The sequence below is a fragment of the Punica granatum genome, chromosome 1 (genome assembly GCF_007655135.1).
Source record: "Punica granatum isolate Tunisia-2019 chromosome 1, ASM765513v2, whole genome shotgun sequence".
Classification (NCBI taxonomy): Eukaryota; Viridiplantae; Streptophyta; class Magnoliopsida; order Myrtales; family Lythraceae; genus Punica; species Punica granatum.
The window spans coordinates 3,975,621-3,995,449 of NC_045127.1; the positions used below are offsets into that span (position 1 = coordinate 3,975,621).

The 19,829-nt window shown below is 41.1% G+C and overlaps 4 protein-coding genes across 4 annotated transcripts; 3 read left to right on the plus strand and 1 right to left on the minus strand.

Annotated features, from left to right (window-relative positions):
* Positions 1-695: 695 nt before the first annotated feature.
* Positions 696-5,231, plus strand: LOC116190071. The gene is made up of 6 exons (XM_031519737.1): positions 696-1,770; positions 2,186-2,256; positions 2,335-2,457; positions 2,977-3,801; positions 3,941-4,163; positions 4,276-5,231. The coding sequence occupies exons 1-6, from the start codon at positions 1,494-1,496 to the stop codon at positions 4,785-4,787; spliced, it is 2,031 nt and encodes a 676-aa protein (XP_031375597.1). The 5' UTR covers positions 696-1,493; the 3' UTR covers positions 4,788-5,231.
* Positions 5,232-5,434: 203 nt separating this feature from the next.
* Positions 5,435-7,829, minus strand: LOC116190269 (pectinesterase QRT1). The gene is made up of 5 exons (XM_031519952.1): positions 7,151-7,829; positions 6,563-6,758; positions 6,266-6,469; positions 5,826-6,061; positions 5,435-5,656 (listed from the first exon to the last, which is right to left on the minus strand). The coding sequence occupies exons 1-5, from the start codon at positions 7,459-7,461 to the stop codon at positions 5,509-5,511; spliced, it is 1,095 nt and encodes a 364-aa protein (XP_031375812.1). The 5' UTR covers positions 7,462-7,829; the 3' UTR covers positions 5,435-5,508.
* Positions 7,830-9,355: 1,526 nt separating this feature from the next.
* On the plus strand, positions 9,356-12,008 carry LOC116190472 (30S ribosomal protein S10, chloroplastic). The gene is made up of 3 exons (XM_031520162.1): positions 9,356-9,681; positions 10,392-10,728; positions 11,693-12,008. Exons 1-2 carry the CDS (start codon positions 9,448-9,450, stop codon positions 10,701-10,703), a joined length of 546 nt encoding a protein of 181 aa, XP_031376022.1. The 5' UTR covers positions 9,356-9,447; the 3' UTR covers positions 10,704-10,728; positions 11,693-12,008.
* Positions 12,009-17,855: 5,847 nt separating this feature from the next.
* LOC116190324 (serine acetyltransferase 1, chloroplastic-like) lies at positions 17,856-19,359 on the plus strand. Its single transcript, XM_031520014.1, has one exon. It carries the CDS (start codon positions 17,949-17,951, stop codon positions 18,981-18,983), a length of 1,035 nt encoding a protein of 344 aa, XP_031375874.1. The 5' UTR covers positions 17,856-17,948; the 3' UTR covers positions 18,984-19,359.
* Positions 19,360-19,829: the final 470 nt, after the last annotated feature.

Consider the following 19,829-nt stretch of genomic DNA (forward strand, 5'->3'; position numbering starts at 1 on the left):
AGAGATTTGGAGAAAACAGCAGAAGTTGGTGGTTGGTATACATTCATCAGAAGAAGAAAAGAAGAAAGAGAAGGTGGGGGTGACAGGAGGTGGCTAAGGTTGGTTGCTGCCTTCTGTCGAGAAAGAAACATAAGATGATGAGGAGAAGTGATGGGATATGGTGAGGATGGTTAGACAGGTTGCTCTGCAACTTGCTTGGAAGGCAGATGAAAAAGAAAGAAGGAAGGGAGAACATTAGAGAGCAGTTGCAGACCTAGTAAAAGAAGAAAGATAAGAAAAGAAAGGAAAATCCATGAGCTTTTGGGTTTTGGGGTTTTTCAGTCGGGCAAACGTACCACGTCAGCGAACTAACGACCATGTGGACGAAACTGACACCGTTAACTTCAGGTTAGCGGCTCGGTGACGACAAGAGACGGAAATGACCATTGCTACCACATTTTCAAAAGTTTTAGGACTTGATTTACCGAAGTTGAACTTTTAGGACTCAATGTCAAAAAATGACAGACTTTTATGACTATTAGTGTCATTTTCCCTTTTATTATATAGCAGATGATAAAAAAAGGCTAAATGTGAAAATATTGAAGTGGTGAGCCCACAGTCAACCATTGGGCCAAAGCCATAAAACCAGTGATGGGCTCACCTTTAGCCCACCTTCTTCTTCTTCTTCCTCCCAGTCCTCCCCTTGTCTCTCTCTCTCTCTCTCTCTCTCTCCCCTCTCTGCTCCTTGTTCTTCTTCTTCTTCACTGAATAAACCAAGAAAAAAAATCCTCTCTCTCTCTTCCCACTCTCGGCTGCCATTTTCTCCTCTCTCGTCATTAGCTCCGCTGCTCCCTCTGCTAAGCTCCAAAACCCTCCCTGCAACTCTCTCTCTCACTCTCTGCCTGAAGACGCAGCTCTTCACACCCGCCTTTCTTCCCCTTTGGCCGCCTCCTCACAGTCGGTGAGCCCTCCATCGGTCCATTCCCTCAACAGCCGCGGCGCTTCTGATCTGCCCACAGATCGTCCGCTCCCGCAGGTCTCCCCGGAGCTCCGCCTCATCTCTCCCTTCGTTTTGGTTTGCCCACTTCTTGTGAGGTAGGGTTTTTGCTACTGTCGGGCTGTGACGGCGATGGCGGCGGCTGCGCTTTTCTGAGAAACCCGGGCGCGGATGCTACTTCTTGACTGTTTGTCAGACCGGCTTCCTTGCTTTCATACATCGGTCGCTTTGGGATGTTTAGCACCATTTGCTATGTGATTAGGGTTTGATTTGACTTTCCCTGCGCCTTAGCTGTAACTTCGTGGGGGGAGCCTCTGCTGTGCTAGGGCAATTATTAGTTGTCTGTTGATGGAATTTTCACCGGCCGTTGGAATAAGAGCTCGTTCCTGGTCTTCAGCTGCTGATTCTAGGCAGTTTTGCTGTTTGCCCTTGTTAAAAACTCCACCTTTAGCTACGCGGTAAGGATATCGAGAAGAGTTTCGGTCTTCTTCCGTCCCTCTTGGTGAATTCGTCCAATATGTCGGGGGATATCCACTGTTTCGTGGAGTGGAAGGAGCAGTTTGTCTCGCAAGAGCGGGGCAATAGGGTGGTTCACTATATTTTGAAGGACTCCGCTGGGGAGTCTGTCCTTGCTATTGTGGGGACTGAGAGGAGTGTTAGGCATATGTTCTATGTCGTAGCGGAAGAGTTTGTGGAGTCTTATGGTGTTCAAATTGGCATTCATTCTGGTTTCAAATGGCGGTCAAGGAGAGAGGTCGTGGATTGGCTTACTTCGATGATATCAAAACCGTGTGGTACGTGGCATGTTGTTCTTTGAATGGTTTACTCATTTCTCTGTCCAGCATGCTACTGGAATCAGATTTGTTAAGTAGTAGACTGTGATATTGTGGTGACAAGTTGAATCTTGGTGTCTCTTCCAGTCTGAGCATGCCAAATCCACAACATATGGCTCTTTTGGTTGGAGCGACTTCGAACTCTTGCTTAGACATTTATTTGAATCTATCTTACTGTTTGTGATAGAAATGTTGCTATTTATCTCAACCTAGTAAGTTCTCTAGGCTTCATCTAGGATCTTTGGTTGAACTAGGCATATATCTGTGCCAACATTATATGAAGTTGCCTAGCTTTTGACTCATAAATATTTCTGTCTTCGCCATTCAAATGAAAAATTTCTGTTAAACTTAATGTTTCATCTTTCTGTGATGATAGACTCACCAGACAATGACTCCACAAGATCTATGGGGTCCTTTGAATTTCCAGTTAATGAAGCACAAGTACAGGTATCAAATTAATGACGCCACTTTTTCTCATATAATTTGGTTGTGCCTTGTAATCCTTACACATCGGCAATTTATTAGGGCTTCGCTGGAAGTATCCGGAATGGGGGTAATTCAGAGATTGTATGGTCAGGTACTCCATGGTCATGTGTTAAGCAGCTGAAGCATTTCCAAGCATTTTGCAGAAATGGGATTACAATAGCTGTAAGAATTTACCTGCCTTTGGATCTATATTTTATGGCTTTGAAAAGGCCTTTAGCTTGCGTTTGGTTTTCGAGTTGGATAATGATCCAACTCAACTTGATTTCGTGCAATGATTGCAAGTGTTGACAAATTATTGATGTGTGAGAATATATATATATATATGTATGTATGTATATATGTATGTATGTATGTATATATAGATGTGAGAGTAGATGGGAAATTTATTATTAAAAAATTGATATGTATATATAGATGTGAAAGTAGATGGGGAACTTATTATTAAAAGATTGTTTATAAAAATGGTTTGAAAAATGTATGTGAGAGAATTTATTATTAAATTCGAGAAAAAGATAATAAAAAAAAGTAATGATTTTATTGTTAAATTGAGGGAAAAATAAAGTTGAGTTGAGTAAGATTACGATTTGGAAAACAAACGAAACCTTATGTTCTTTGCCTTCAAGCGTTTCTTGCTCTTTTGCAGTGTTTTTCCTAATGTTGTGAGTCATTCCTAATTTTCAGCTCTACTCATTCGTCTTTGTCATGGGTAAGGGAGAAACCAACTACCTTGCGTATTTGGAAGATATGTATGAAGACAAGAGGGGACAGAAAAAAGTCAAGGTTAGGTGGTTTCACCGCAGCGAGGAAGTCAAGGGGGTAACTCCTGTAAGAAACCCTCACCCGAAAGAAGTCTTCATCACATCTTATGCACAGGTAATCAGTGCTGAGTGTGTGGATGGTCTTGCTGCCGTCCTGACCAAGGAACATTTCTTCAAGTGCTTAGCTGCTTTTCCTCAAGCATTATCATCCAAAGTGCACTTGTGCTTCCGACAATTCAAAAACAACAGAGTGAAGGCCTTTGACTTGAGTAAATTGCGGGGTTATTTTAACCAACCAGCTCTCTCTTGTTTGCTCTCGAGCCCCTTTCTAAAGCCTAACTCTGCAAAGAATGGCTTGATTGAAGAGGAAGATGAGGATCTGAGTCCTAGTGATGATGTCAAAGTGGGAGGTAAAAGAGCTAGAAGTGGCAGAGGATATCAGAAGTCTCTGACAGCTTATTCTGGTCTGAGAAACTCTGGAGAAGACCTCGTGACAGCTAATTGTGGACCTGCTAAGAAGAAGATAAGGTATGCTATTGCAGGGAATAGATTGCTTTCACCCAAGCATGTTGAGTCCAATCCGTGCTATGCTCCATTGTTTAGCGTTGGTGACAAGATAGAGACACTGTGCCAAGATAGTGGTATTCGAGGCTGCTGGTTCCGATGTACAGTCTTGCAGGTGACTCGTAAACAATTGAAAGTTCGGTATGATGATTTGCTGGATGAGGATGGAAGCGGTAATCTGGAGGTAAGCTCTGGATTGAACAATTAATAGTAAGATTGGAAAAATAGTGAGAACTTGCACTCTGGATCATAGAGAAATTTCTTGCTCTTGTAATGCTTTTCAAGAATATCGATTGACCTATTAATTGATGGGATATCTACAGGAGTGGATTCCAGCTATGAAATTGGCTATGCCTGATAAGCTTGGAATGAGATTCTCAAGTCGCCTAACTATCAGGCCAATTCCTCCTGCTGTTGATGAATCTGAAGTTGTGTTCGATCTTGGCGTGGCTGTAGATGCTTGGTGGAGTGATGGGTGGTGGGAAGGGATTGTGACAGGTCTCAAGGCAGATAATCTGGAGGATACACTTCAGGTTTACTTTCCTGGTGCGTATATTGGACAAAGAATGATTTTGATTGTGCAACTTTTTTCTCGCTTGTATCAGTTTCTGTATAATCTGTAATTTTCTGTTGTTTTTATCTCCCTTGTGTTTATCAGGCGAGAACTTGTGCATGAGCTTGCTGAAAAAAGATTTGCGGAAGTCCAGAGATTGGGTGGGAGATCGATGGATTGATGTTCAGGCAAAACCAGACATAAACTCGGTCATAACTGTCGAATCTAAGCTTTCAGCTTCCCCGACTATTTCGGAGAACATCAAACCAGATGACAATGCTGCTCAGGACACTGAAATGAATCCTGGTACCGGGCGAACTTCTGCTGATGAGATGAAAATTGACTCCGCGTTGACCAGTGTTAGCTGCGATTCAGAAATTAAGGACAGGACAGAAGGGACACAGATTCTGCCTGTTGAGGATGAAGGCAACAGGGATGGGGGTGATCATAAAATCAGTGATGGCGGTGGTGATAATGTTAAGGAAGGTGAGAAAAAAGAGTCGGGGACTTGTGACACATTAGGCGACGCCCCAATTAATGATAAGAATGTCAAGAAGGAAATTGAACCTTCTGGAGAAAACTGCAAGACTCTAGAAATCTCGGAGACAGTAGCATGAGACGCATGTGGTGGGTCGGTGTTTGTAGTTCGGTTCATGGCAGCAGGTAAAGATAGTGATAGTAGAGGTAGTAAGTATTGACACTCGAGGGAGGGGTTCTGATACCAATCTCCTATCTAGAATAATTTGAGGATGTGCACTGTAAATACTAACATGGGTTTATCGAGGTTCGTCTCGGTGAAGGTTCCAGTCGTAGGTTTACAATTAGGGTTGGGATTCTATCATTAGTCTAGCTGATTGTGTTTGTGCATTAGAAATACGAGTGTTCGCAAACGGGGATATTGGAGTCCCCTTCATGTTGAAGGCCCTCGAGATGTAACATGTTGCGGGCAAGAACTCGAACAATTCAGTGCCACGCATTTGTACCTTTAGTTACAGTGGTATGTGATTAGTATGTATATTCTGCTATTAAACTTTTAGCTTTTGGTATCGTTAGGTTTGTCACGAAACTCTTTTATACCTCTATATTTCTCTCTCTCTCTCTCTCTCTCTCTCTATGTATATATATATATATATATGTATACATGCACGCATACACATGCTTGAGAATTTACTGTGCAAGAAAGAATCTGCTGCTGTGCATTGAGAAAGTTCAGTTGAAGGCTTTTGGGGCATCATCGAAATTAATTTTTTGTGAAGTTGGAAAAAAAAAAAAAAGTATCTTATCTATATGTATTTTATATGTGAAGTGTATGTATATGTTGAGTGCAAGGAGGTAATGCTATAGTCTGAGCCAATCTTCTCCATGAATGAACTTTCTGTCCAGGAACGGCCTTGCCTGGTCGTAATTTAAATATTTCGACCATGGGACCCGACCCCTTGTGTCCGCTCCTGCCCCCCGGCATTGGAACTCCCCGAACACGACTGTCCTGTCAACACGGAAGATCCCCTGTTCAGTATCAAATCTCGAGCATTTTGAATGTAGTCGAACTAGTACCAGGGGCTATTTTTGGAATAACATCCAGAGAACAGTTTTCTCGACATTGTAATGCCCCTGACCTATGGTTCAAAATAAGAGTCGTAAGAAGGGGTTTTTACTTCTGCCTGTAGGGGCGATTCCAGTCGCTCCAACCGGCGGGAGTGATGATGTTGTCGAAGTAACAGTAAGAGTATACAGCAGTTGAGTAGTTGCCCCAAGCTCTTCCGAGGAAGATGCTCCCGGTGCCATTGATGATGCAGTTCACAAAGGAGAAGCCGGTGTCCTCGTACGGTGAGTCCCTGTGGTGGGCTGCTATGGCCCCTGCTCTCGTTGCTGTCGAGTGCAGTACGCAGTCCTGTTCGTTAAAGAAAAAAACCGATACTCTCGACTTTAATCAATATCTTGATGGTTCATTCATTCACTGAAAGATGACTTTTATGCAGTTCGACCGATATTAATCGGAAGTTATTTTAGGCTTCAGCATCCCAAAGCCAAATGTCTAAGAACTGCAAACGGAAAACTAAAGCAGTTTTGCAGAAACATCGGAGTCTCCTCGTACCTCGTATAGCGATTTTGATCTGCCGAATATGAAATCGACACTGCCCTGAATGTGGCACTGGTAGAAGTAATGGGATCCACTCTCGTCCAACAGCGTGTCCTGCGTCCCCAAGACCCTAGTTCTGTACAGCATCGCCTTGTCGCCAGACAACCTCAGCGCCACCGCCTGCATCCCGTATCCTCCTGGCTCTGCCACCACTGTGTTCTGCCAACAGAATTTGCCAAAGAGTTGAACGTTCATCAGAACATAAATGTTCAAGGATAACAGCCTATTAATTGCACCAGAGCAGTTCAATACCTCGAACGTGACCCCGGTAGCACAGAAGTAATCAGACTCGACCGTGACAGATGCAGATCTGTATGTCCCGAGCTCACATCCGCTGCTGTCCTTATCCGATGCCTTGTTGTTCCAAGTGATCACGGTTTCGGAAGTCCTGTTATTGTCGCCGATGAACGAAATGTACGGCTTGTTCTTCGGCACATGAACCTTCTCCCTGCACCCATATTCACCAACCTACCACACTTTAGACGTAAATCTTTTAAATAACTTATTGCTCCGCAAGAAATCACGAAAGACAACATAAGATTCGGACACATTCATAAGATAAAAACGAACCTTCGCGATCACTAAAATTAAAAGCGAAATTTATTTTACAACAAAAAAACACAATCCAATCAAACGGTAACCGCCACTGACATTTCCCGCCCACGTAGTGAGGAGTGACCTTCCCACTGAAGCACTCCACCACACGACGAGGCAGTTGAAAACAGAACAACGCAGCTTAAACTCAACCTTCAGTTATAATTTATTTTTTTTTAAAAGGAAAAGAATCGACCCGAAGATCGAATTTTGAAGTTCTATCGATCTGAAGGCACGCTACTGCACCTGTAAATCCCAGGGAGGATGAGGATCTTCACCCTCTCCGTGTTATTCTGCGGAACCATATCAACTGCACCCTGGACCGTGACCGAGTCCCCGCTCCCGTCCCTATCCACCACAATGACCCGGCCTGCCGTCCAGTTGAACCCCGACTCGTCCCTTGAGTGCATCCCCTCCCTGCGCTGGTCGACCTGCAAATCTTCCCAGCTGATGAAGTAGCTGTTCTCCTTTCCGGTGCTATCGCCGAGAACCCCAACAACTATCATCGCGAAGAACGCGCCAAGCTTAGCTACCGCCGGCGAACGCGAAGGACCCATCAGGAGATGATCCAACAGGACATGTCTCTGACAAGTTTTTTCTGACAGTTCTGGTCCCGAGGGATCTCAAGGAGTTCTTATAGAAATCAGCAACCGATAAACAAAAGGGATGTGGAATGGGTGTGAGCGCATTAAATAATGGAGCGGGGGTGCATTGCCATTAGAATGGAGTGGCTGCTGGAGTTCTTGAGCTTCTGAAAACATCCGTTAATGTCTTCGGAGACTTTAATGAGTACATATGTGCGTAATATAATTGTGCATATATGTATGTATTCATGAGCTAATAAAAGAAATGGGGTTGAGAGGAGGGAAGGTGAAGGAGTGCAAAGATGGGAGTTAATTGATTTTTGAGGAATATAAAGAGAGTGAGAGAGTGAGAGAATGAGGGAATTTAAAGAACACAGGGGAGATGACAATGGCAGCGGTTATCAGTTTTTTCTTTTCTTTTTAAATGAGCTGAAACCGAAAGAAAAAAAATGAAGCATTTTAAATGTGAACTTTCCCTTTTCTCGGGGGCAATTCGATCTGTTTTCATGAAATTGGTGACCTTCTGTGTTCGACAAGAAATCTATTTTCTTAAAAAATTTTATAATCGGATCATGAACGATTTATTGATCCCTCTGTATCGTCAGATTAGATTTGACTTCGCATTTTAATATTAATTTGACAGTCTATGAAGTTTTTTATTGGTTTACATTTTGGCTTTTCTTTATGATACAATGCTCTCCTCGTGCAATTCGTAGCCCCATACGAGATTTTATTGCAGCATTGAGATAACTGAAAATACTTTTGTGTATCTTCGGACCTACTAATCTTGGGCACGGGGTGCAACATCTTCGTCACTCCGAGTTTCAAGCCGAGGCTCAGTTTAAGGGGTACAAGCAGATACATGGATTGGTGTCCATCGTGAAATTTAAGGAGAAAAAGTTGCGAAAATTCTGACAACAAGTACATGGTACAATCAAGTTTTTGAGTACATAATACCCCATACCTACACGAAAGATGTTCCTTGTAGCCATACCACCGGTAATGTTGATGATGATGATGATGATACGGTCCACATGCCATTGCCTCATCATGGGGGAGGAGAGACTAGTAGCCATTGAGAATGGTGAAGGAATGGAACTTTCCGTATGGACTACTTATTTTCGTTACGAATGAAATTTTATGGATATAATATGAGAAAATAAAAATATAAGTAGTATTCATCCAAAAAAATCTAATTAAATATTTCATGAATAATCATGTTATGAAAATTAAATTTAAAATCTCTTGATTCCTAATTAATGGCATGTGTCATTATATTATGTCATTTTTTTCTACATTGGATGGGTTATTTGACATGTCTCACAATCCATTCTCCTTCATTTTTTTGTGCCTTCTAAAGAAACCAAATTGGTACTCTAACCAAAGTAGCATGGTGAGATCGAAAAGGGTTTTGAAACTCGTGACCGGCTTTAATCGAGCCAAATCGAGTTTTTCTCGACCAGAGGCTCCCACAGTTCAAAGAAGTATTCTGCTATGAGGTATTTCACGATGGCTTTTGCAAATCATCCTTTCGACTCTTTGATCATAATATGCGAGCGTCAATTTGATGCTATCCTTTTTAAGTACATGACAACCGAATCATCATGTTCTTGACAGATTACGGAGTGATCCAGGGATTAATAGGTAGACGTGGGTTGAGTTTATATCAGGCTTAGCGAGATGCCACGCAAAAGCGATTAGTCGGTCATTGTAAGAGTCTTATATCAACTTCTCAATCTTCGTTGAAGGATGCGTTCAACGCTCATGAACCCCATTGTGGGCTTCGCTTTCAGCCAGGCCCAAACTAGGCCCATATGGTTTTTTTTCCAGGGAAAAAAAAAAAAGACCTTTCGGATAACTCCCCCAATCAGTATCCTCTTCACGCTTCGCATTCCGCCATAGCTCAAGAAGGGAGGGAGCTCGAGAGTTGGAGAGAGCAGAGAAATATAGCTTTCAAAAATGGCGGCTTCTTCCATCTCGGCCACTCTGTTCCCTTCCCTTCCAGTGCCCAATTCTTCACCAGCCTCCACGAGAGCCAGGACTTGCTGCGTCTCCTTGCCCTCCTCCTCCGGGAATGCCTTGAAGCTCAAGAATTTCAGCCACCACCCGTCGTCATCTACTAGGCTTTCGGCTGCTCCCGAAGCATTGGACTCCCAGGAGGTCCTCGACGGTCCTGACGCCGCGGCTGTTGAGGTGTTCCCTTTGTCCTTGTTCGCTTGTTTGTTCCCCCCATTTCTGTTGGGCTCATAATGTTCGGTCAGGCTGCTTAGAAAATGTGGGAGTAATGTTTACTATTTACGCCGAGTGTGAGCTTCGCATTGCGTCTGTAGTTTAAGTTTTTGGGAGAAGAATCCAGGGAAGGATAAGAAAAGGGGTTGATGCTATTTCACGGGGCCAATCGAAGTTAGAAATCTTCTTTGTTGTGTGTGTTATTTCGGGTTGTTCGAGCATATGGACTCGTCTGACTTCTCAGATTGAGCTTCATCATGTTATTTAACCGAGCCGTTTGATGTAGTCGTAAATATCAAAATGTGTTGATTTTTATTGTGTCGCGGGGATGATTTTTCGGAATTTAGATGGTTCAATGTGATGTGGCCATGCTGTCTTTGTGATGCCTGAATGAGAAATGTTCTTGAAGAGCAACGGTACAGGTTGTGTAGTTTACATACTCGCAGTAAGAGCCAATGGAGATGGGCTTGGAAATTACTTCTCGAGCAGTTAAAGTTTTGGCTTATGTTGGATGTGTAAATTTGTTGATTTCTCATTACAAGTTTGCCTAATTTACCTGCCTTATGTGTCGTTTAGTTTGATTGGTGTGTTAACGTTTCCAAGAAAGCCGATTTTTCATGATTTGTCCCTGATTAGCTTCATTCACGTATGTGTGAAAAATTTCCTTTTCTCAGATGGCTCCAAAGCAGAAAATCAGAATCAAGCTCCGATCATACTGGGTGCCCTTGATAGAGGACTCATGCAAGCAGATCCTGGATGCAGCAAGGACCACAAATGCAAGGACCATGGGGCCTGTGCCACTGCCTACAAAGAAGAGAATCTACTGTGTGCTCAAATCCCCTCACGTGCACAAGGACGCTAGGTTTCACTTTGAGATCAGGACCCACCAGCGCCTCATTGATATTCTCTACCCAACGGCCCAGACAATCGATTCTCTCATGCAGCTTGACCTCCCTGCAGGAGTGGATGTTGAAGTCAAGCTCTGAAGGAAGGAAATAAGTTCGAGTTGAGGTGAGATATGATTCTCTCGAACTATTTTGGATATTATTGAGGAGCTAAGAAGTTAATCAGCATGCAATTTAGTGGCGCTGGCAGAGCTGAACATCTTAAGTGGATATCTTGTGCGCACAAACTGATTAGCTGGGTATTAAGTGCGATAGATCCTGTATTTGACTTTTAGGAAGGGAAGGAAGCCAGTAGTTTAAATTATTTGTGTGGGCAAATCTTCTTTATCAAGCTTGTATAAGTACATTGAAGGGCTAATCTCAAGCGTTTTTACTTGAGCATATCCACTTTTAGTGGAACTCATGAACAACAAGCTCTAGGAATATCCTGAATGTAAACATAAGTACCAGTTTACGGATTTAACAGTTTAGGCATGAATATTTTTTGGATAAGTGGTGAATCTCATTAAAATCCAACTGAAAATTTTACAAAGGGAAGCCGCTCGTCCAAGTACAACTAACATCAACTTAACAAAACCTATAAGCCTAAAGCTCGGGCTATGGAGATGTGGCTATCTTACACTCAACTCTAGGAATAGAAAACAGCTTTGATCTAAGCATATCAATACATCGATGAATCAACTCTGCTATACTAGTCACAATCTCTTGGAAAATTCTAGTGTTTCTCTCCCTCCAGACCTGATAAATGTAGATAGTCCACACGTCTTTGGGCAGTAACATCAAGAGATCTTCCTCTTAAGACTTGAAACCCATCGCAACTCAGTATACCAGTCCACAGCCTGCCTTCTCACATCAATCCTGCTCACAAGACTGCTCCATATAGCTCTGGTTATTCTGCTGCCAAAAAAGAGATGGTCACGAGTCTCCCTTTCCTCGTCACAGAACTCACAATCAGGAGCTGATATTGGGGCATGAATATTAGCTACGGATATCCAAGCATTTATATATAAAGATTTGCAACATAGATTTATTCATTTTCTTCTTCTCCTGAAATGGTAAGTGCTTTCCAGGTGGTGGGAGTTACTGGAAGAACTAAATTTGGCAAGGGTAATTTCAGGGGCCCTTCCATGCATTGTAGAGGGTACCCGGCATAGACAAAACCTGTAAGCTCAAAAATGTTTCTACAGTTCTCTGCGTACTCTTATCTTATTCGAATTCATAGAGATGCAGTTCTGATGTTAGGAATTTGCCTAAAAGGTAGTGAAAGATGTAATCGTCATCGTAGCATTTCGATTTTGTATGATAAGGAGTATGTGATATGAGTTTGTCCGAGGACCTGATGAGCTCTTGCTTATGGTGGGTTCTTTCTTCAGTTTCTTGTCATGATATTATTTGAATTTGTCCGGGATTAGCTCCCAGCAGCATCTGGTAACTAGTCTCTTCGCATATAACGTGGGAAAGTGCGATTGACGAGTGATGTATTATGCTGTCACCCGTATTTTCGGCGAAAAGCAATAAGAGAATCCACATAAAGATGGTGATTCGGGTCCAGCGAATTAGGTCATGCTCTAGAGAATACAATGGACCAGAAAGCGAATCCCTTTTCGTCCCAAAAACAAGTGCAAGAGAAAAACTCATGACTTAGTTGGATTTTGAGATAGCGTCCTTTCTTGATCATATCCCGTACTGTTCCTCTCGGGCCTTTAAGAGATTCTTACTCACTTACATAATCTACTTCTGGAAAATATTCGAGACTTTTATTATGAAATTTGTGAGAATCAAATTCGAGATCTCCAAATGACAGTTTGAAAGCGATGTCACTACTACTACCGAATGCCCTTTTTGATTTAGTGGATTCTGCATTTAGTTAATTGGGTACGTTTCTGCATTAATTTATATTTGTTGGAGTAACACGTATCCGTGACAACATGAAACTGTCGATGGGGAGACTGCAATTAAGTGAGCTCGTAATTGAGAGTGACATGGCAATGAATTTTTCGACACAATTTTCAATATGATGTATATATACGTTCTTTTTGGGGGGCCAATTATATATGCACACATCTTGATGCGTCTGAAAGAATAATGCTTTCAAATAACAACTCCGACACTACCGGTTAAAATGCGCCTAAACTTGTACTCAATCCCGGGTTCAAATCACTTTAGAGTCACTGGAGCGCCTTTGACGTAATTACTCGCTTTATGCGCCGCCGGGAGTTCACAAAGCTCCTGAAATTAGTTGGATAAAACTTAAACATCCCAGATTAATAAAAAAAAAAACTGCGAGACTAGGAGTGGAGAATATTCCATCTCAAAAGGATGTCCTTTTTTATTCCCTGCTTAAGCATCTCAGAAAGGAGTGTCTTTTATTGTTATTAATATTATTATTTGGGCTAAGTGAATGGATGTCTACTATTAGTATTACGTGCGAAAGGTAGTGATGGCTAATTAAGAATTCACCAAAAAAAAAAACGAAAAGCTAGGAGAGGGGGGAAGAACCATATCATTAAAACCAAACCAAAATCCGAATCGAAGTCTAGCCAAAGCTAGATTTTTCGATTTTATGTTTGTCATCACAATATGCATCAAAGATAGACGGAATACTTTGCGGCTGCTGGTCTGGGAAGTCGTCAAGGATACTACTCGTGAAATGTGATAAAAATAAAAGAAAAGTAGACTGTCATAAAAAATATTCAGTCGTACCAAAAATTTTAATAGTCAGAGAATAACGTTTTGATAAAAATATCAGTTAACTGAATATTCAGTCATTGAACTTAAGCATTCCCCGTGAATTAGATCTTATGATTTTCAATCACTTATATTAGTACAATTAGTATGTTTTTTCTTTTAATAAATTTTTTTAGTTTGAATCTTATAAACGAAGAAAATTTATTCACCGCTAAAATAATTTTACTTTTTTTATGGATAGAGATGGCCCGAAATTAAATTAATCGATCGATTATCAGTTGGTGCACTTCCAAGAAAAAGAAAAGACTTTATGATCTTCCAAGTGGGCTAAGAGACAGTCCAAAGAGGAAAGGAAATTCGACTATGTGAGGGTGCGGGGCCATTACTTTTCATATTCAACTCGATCAACTTCTTCTTCTTCTTCTTCTTCTTCTTTTGTTTTTTTTTTTTAATGGCATGGAACATAAATTGAATCTGTTCAAGATCAAGAGACCCTTCTTCCGAGAGCTTTTGGACCACTCTACAACGAAAAAATAATTAGCTAGTTTAATCCAAATATCTTGTCAATCTTAAAATTCTCAATTCTCTCAGTGCAAGAGTAATTCATCAATTTTCGATAAATAATTTATTGTTCTAATAAGGCGATTCAAGACCTCGTGCTCTCTTTTTTTTTTGGCTAATTCGAGCTGTCCAGGCTTCGCCTAATTAATTCCCGAAACTCCGTGACCCTAGCGACGCATGGATAGCGATTGACTTTGTGGTTATCAACACTATTTCAATCTCACGCTGAAAAGGGACAAGGGCCTTGGTTAGCTTATAGAGCCCAAGAGCACTCCTCTTCTACAAGAGCGTGTGGATATCGTCCAAAATGGACAATATTTCTTAAATAGACATTTCCGTGCGGAGAATTCCGAACTCACTGATGAGTTGATCCATTTGGTTTGGCGCTTTTCATTGAGAGTTCGAGGCTCCTGCCCCGTGGAGGGGGCTGAGATAGGTGCCAAGACTATTCAATTTCAATCTCAAATTGGAAAGGAACAAGGATTTTGGTGAGCTTATAAAGGCCCCAAAACATTCCTCTCCTACAAATAGCCCATATTTTAAGGACAAATCTATACGAATTTTGTTAAAAAGTGAATAATATCTCTAGAACGGATCTTTTTATAGTAGAATCTTGAATTCACGTGGTGAGTCTACTATTTAGTGATCATGTCATCTATACTTTCCCATCCGAGGACTCTTGAATTTATATGCTATTGTCTTTGAGCCGATCGATCACAGCGAACTAGTCGAGAGTTTCCATGGCCGCAACGTTATCTTGCTAGCAACAAGTAAATTAACAAACAACAAGGAGCTGCCGCCACTAACTTGGGAGTCTTTTTTTTTGCATTGATGATCAGTCAAGTAGTTTAGAAGGATTCAATATCGATGACGGATGATAAATTATCGAAACTAGTCGATTAATTCGTGCATTTCGCAAGCTAGTTCTACTGAAATATGATAAATTAAACCAATAAAAAAAGCATGAATATGATGTTACCTTTGTTAACTCGTTAATGTCATCGGTTACTGCCACATCTAAGATTATCAGTGATCATCTATATCTTCTCACGAATCTTCATTTTCATCTTATCAATCTTTTCTGCGAAACTTTATTTTAGAGAGAGCAAATAAACCATGTAAATGACGATTGTGAGTATATATTTTTTAAAAAAAATCTTTTAGAAATTCCGAGTATAACTGTTAATTGAAAGCTTTTCAGATGTCCTGAAATTATTTTGAGCCCTTACATATCTTCTCTTATATGAATGATTTTTTGACTTATGAAAATGTTTATGAAGTGTCACTATAATTTTTCATTATTTGTCAAAGTTCTAATGACAAAAAGTCGTGCCATCGGAAGTAAGGCTTTATATATATATATATATATAATGGTCAAAATGAGGGGGAAACCGAGCACGTGCACGGTGGGGATGGGGCCAGGAGCTGTCAGCTGTGCCTCCAACTTGCAAAGACGTAATGGGTTACATAACCATTGCCATGCCATCAATTCAATAATTTGAGACATCTTTGTCTTGTCTTCGAGGAGGAGGAGGAACATTAATGACGTGTATGATTTTAGAGTTAAATAAAATTGAATTTTGATTTTAATTGAATTGTAATGGTTGTATTATTGAATTATGAGAAAAAGTGTAAAAAAGTAATAAATAATTGAGAGAATTTAATATTAAAAATTGAATTGATTGGTTAAATTTTTTTTTGAAAAGATAATAATTATGTTGTTAAATTTTGTTGTGTAATAAGTATAGTCAAAATTGAAAAAAATTTTAAAAATTCATCATAAAATCAAATGGACTTTAAAAAATCGGTCCGGTCAAACCCTTTATCCCTTTCCCTTCTACAGTGGAAGGAAACTGACACGTCATTACAGACGTCACCTTCCCCTCACTGTTTCCTCTGGATCATATTCCCCCACGCGCAGTACTCGCCGGCGTTGCCCCGTCCCGTCCTCCTCCTCTGCCGCCGCCTTGGCCACCAAGGATGATATATATATATATATATATTTGGGTGAATCACCAAGGATAATATTCACTAATGGTAAAATTAAATTAAAATGGTTAAGGTCTTTTTTAAAAAAAATTTGTTTAGTATATCTTGTTAATGAAAATATCTTCATTGTCTTATTTAATGGTTCTATTATAGGATTCCAAGATGGGGTACGAGAATGAAAGGGAGTACATGTCCTTGTCTAGGACTCTAGAAGACGCTATGGCCCGTTTGTTTTCAGGGTTACAATTACAAAAATTTTAACTTAACCCACTACATAACAAAAATACACATTTTCCAAGTCAACTTTAACTTTAACTCAACACACTATACAACATTTGTCCTTTTTCACAATCAAAATCAAAGTTACTTTAACTCTGAAATCAAACGCCTCATACAAATTCAATTCTTGCCGGCAAATCCCGTCACTAGGAAAAATCGACTTCGTGTTAATATTGATCTCAAATCAATAATTAATGTATCTTCATGCGACGGAAAATAATTCACGCTAACATAGATAAAATATGTAAAATTCGGCCATTTTTGGTGAATAACCCTATTTCTGTTATATTTTTCATTTTTTTATTAGGTTCACATAATACATGCCTTGTCGTATAATAACTTCAATTTCAATTTTCACGAGTAAAATTTCTGAGTTTCTATATATTTTTCATCTTTTTGGTTATTAAGTTCTTGGAGCCTCGAGAACGCGGTTTACGCTTCTTGACTAAGAACCTATATAATATATAAAATGTCCGCTCTCATTTCATCGCAGAGAAGTATATAAATAATGTTTTGTTTCATCGAATGAGGCAAGAAGAAGACTGTTGACTCCTTGTAATAGCTTTGGTTGTACATGCTATATCGGAAAGCTCGTGTCGATTTACTTTTCTTGACACTTCAGTTTTCTCGCAGTTAAGAAATTTATGTGATGATGTGCAACTCCGAGTCGAAATATTTGGTGCAATATTATGCACCACGATTTTATATACACACCAACACGGTTTCGGTATGATTTAATTCCATAATTTTATTGTAATGAAATAAGCACTCGCCCGATAATCAGGAGATTTCAAATTCTATTCTTATTATTGGGATTACATCTATCGACAGTGAAAAATGGACCATAATTTTGTTCTAATGAAGATTTTTATCGGCTTTTCATTATGCTAATTTAAAATCTTTTTATTTACCAAAAAGAGGCTTTGAAAATTTTAATTGTCGTCAATTCAGTGACAGATCCGTTCAAGGAAGATGAGGAATTACTAATATGATAAAAAAGGAAAGAGTTTAGAACATACAAGTAACTGGACATAAATGCTATTACTTAAAAAGAGCATTATTTCTCATTATACTGTAATGATAATATTATATCTCGGTAATAACAGAATTTTCTTCAACATGATATGCAAATGGATTTTGATTCCTTGATTTTTTTTTCCTCTCGATACAAATGATGCAAGAAATTGTATTTCTGGGGTTCCAAAACTATGTGTTATTGAGACCTCAATCAAAGGATTTGACAAAAATGACTTACTTGAAGCACAAGATTAGAAAGAAGAGATTACCGCATTATTGTAAACATTATCTCAACCGATTTTACATAGTTTATTTCTACAAATTCTCATTTGCAATTATTCTACTCGTTTTTAAAACGACTCATCATCGACATGTTTCGAGGAGGGCGAGGTCCACAAAAACTTCTTCTTCTTTTTTATTTTCTTTTTTATAATGCGATAACCGTAGTATAAATAATGAAAGACTAAGGTCCACATAAAACCTAGCAATGCTACGTTTGGACTCTATACATCTCATATATTAATGGCATTTCCTTATTCTATCCTCGTAAAATAATCAATATTTTTCTTTATCTGTCAAATTATTTAGTAATAGAAAAATGAAAATGAAAATGAAAAACTCTTTATTTGCCTTCTCTTCCCTTCCAAGAAACCTCTTTTTCCGCCATGTCCCCGCAGCTCCTCCCTCCCCTATATAAGCCCTTTTCATCCCGTTCCTTCCCTTTCAACGGAGACTTCTCTCTCCCAAATCTTCTCATTCTCTCTCCATCCGAACGCCACACAATCGGCTTCCATGGCGGCGTGCATAGAGACTTCCAGAACCAAAACCCCCCAGCTCTCCCGGGAACCCACCATGCCCAACAGCGCCGGAGGCGATTACGATTACCAGTGCAAGATCGTCCGGCACTGCCGGCCCGCTTTCTGCGATCGTGTTTCCGGGATACCCATCTGCCGGAATCCCGGGAATGCCCAACACCGGAGGTCCCCGGCGAGCTCAGGTAGGGACAGCAATGGCGGCTCCTCCTTTGGGGATGACCTGTGGGAGAAGATGCGGGAGGAGGCTGAGCTCGTTTCCTCCCAGGAGCCGGTCCTGTCGAGCTATTATCGGAATTCGATTCTGTCCCATGATTTGATGGAGAGCGCCCTCGCGAGCCACCTCTCGATCAAGCTGAGCGATTCGAGCCTCTGCAGCGAGACCCTCTACGATCTCTTCAAGGCGGTGTTCGTCGATGATCCGGAGATCGTGGAGGCCGTGAAGGCGGACCTGAGGGCCGTGAAGGAGAGGGACCCTGCCTGTATCGGTTACGTCCACTGCTTCCTCAGCTTCAAAGGGTTCCTGGCTTGCCAGGCCCACCGGGTGGCCCATAGGCTGTGGTCCCAGGGGCGCCGGGCCCTGGCCCTCGTGATCCAGAGCCGGGTTTCGGAGGTCTTCGCGGTGGACATCCACCCCGGGGCGAGGATTGGGCGGGGGATCCTCCTTGACCACGCGACCGGAGTCGTCGTCGGGGAGACTGCCGTGATCGGGAACGACGTGTCCATCCTCCACAACGTGACGCTCGGGGGGACCGGGAAGGCGTCCGGGGACCGGCACCCGAAGATAGGAGACGGGGTCTTGATTGGGGCTGGGACCTGCATCCTAGGGAACATTAGGATAGGTGAAGGGGCAAAGATAGGGGCGGGGTCGGTGGTCCTGAAGGACGTGCCTCCGAGGACGACCGCGGTCGGGAACCCTGCAAAGTTGGTCGGGGGGAAAGAGAACCCGATTAAGCTCGACAGGATCCCGAGCTTTACCATGGACCACACTTCGTGGTCCGATTATGTCATATAGGAACTGAAAGTGAAGCCAAAAGGCAGAACAGAATCTGGTCTAGGCAAGAATTTCCTGAAGCCGGAAATGGCCCCGATTTACAAGAGAAGACTAGGCATATTTGATCGACCCTTTCCCGACTCATCGGAAGAAGGCTGCGGAGATCGTTTCGGAGCTGGCCTTGTTAGTAGCTGCGGCACCACGGTCCTGACATTTTGGTCTTTGATTGTGGCTTTAGATTCCATAATAATGTATGTAACCGAGATGATTGGCTTTGCTCTGTTGGTGCTCTAAGTGAGAACTGAAGTTCTCCTATTGCCAAACAGAAGGTCCTTCTGTAGTGAGTTTAGTTATAAACGGAATGCCCCCCATTATCGTGGCATATTCTTTTTTCTCATTTTTTGGACAAATTCCCATTTTCTTATATTATCTTAGTTTTTTGTCGGAGTAATATATGTTCGAGTGGGACCACAAAATCTTTAGCGTGTCTTGAAGGATCTTTTTATTACCAATATACAATATATAAAAGTCGCGACCAAGCTTCTCCGAAAGAGCCCTTAATTTTGAGTGATCATTTCGATCTTAACGAATTAATGAATGACACTTATCTTAAACTGGTAATAACCCGCGGAAGTTTATTGAAAACATCAAGCATATATTATGAAAAATTGTAAAATTTAAGTAATATATTTGAGATGACTTTTCAATTTTTTTTTAATAATCATTAACGTTAATAGTATAGAAATTCTTAAAAACAAATGGAAAACAGAACGTAAAATCCACGAGCGTGTCAGTACTAGAAAAATGTCGAATAGGAATGAAAATTAGGGGCGAAAAAATTCATCCTTAATTTAAGATGAGTTTAGC

Bases quoted from the DNA above. Each gene is read 5' to 3' on its own strand.
- LOC116190071 (XM_031519737.1), top strand. From the start codon at position 1,494: ATGTCGGGGGATATCCACTGTTTCGTGGAGTGGAAGGAGCAGTTTGTC. The intron at 1,771-2,185 runs GTACGTGGCATG...CTGTGATGATAG, and splicing joins GATGATATCAAAACCGTGTG to ACTCACCAGACAATGACTCC. The intron at 2,458-2,976 runs GTAAGAATTTAC...CCTAATTTTCAG, and splicing joins GAAATGGGATTACAATAGCT to CTCTACTCATTCGTCTTTGT.
- LOC116190269 (XM_031519952.1), bottom strand. From the start codon at position 7,461: ATGGGTCCTTCGCGTTCGCCGGCGGTAGCTAAGCTTGGCGCGTTCTTC. The intron at 6,759-7,150 runs GTGCAGTAGCGT...ATATGGGTGCAG, and splicing joins ATCCTCCCTGGGATTTACAG to GGAGAAGGTTCATGTGCCGA. The intron at 5,657-5,825 runs GTAAAAACCCCT...CCGTGTTGACAG, and splicing joins AATCGCCCCTACAGGCAGAA to GACAGTCGTGTTCGGGGAGT.
- LOC116190472 (XM_031520162.1), top strand. From the start codon at position 9,448: ATGGCGGCTTCTTCCATCTCGGCCACTCTGTTCCCTTCCCTTCCAGTG. The intron at 9,682-10,391 runs GTGTTCCCTTTG...TCCTTTTCTCAG, and splicing joins CTGACGCCGCGGCTGTTGAG to ATGGCTCCAAAGCAGAAAAT.
- LOC116190324 (XM_031520014.1), top strand. From the start codon at position 17,949: ATGGCGGCGTGCATAGAGACTTCCAGAACCAAAACCCCCCAGCTCTCC.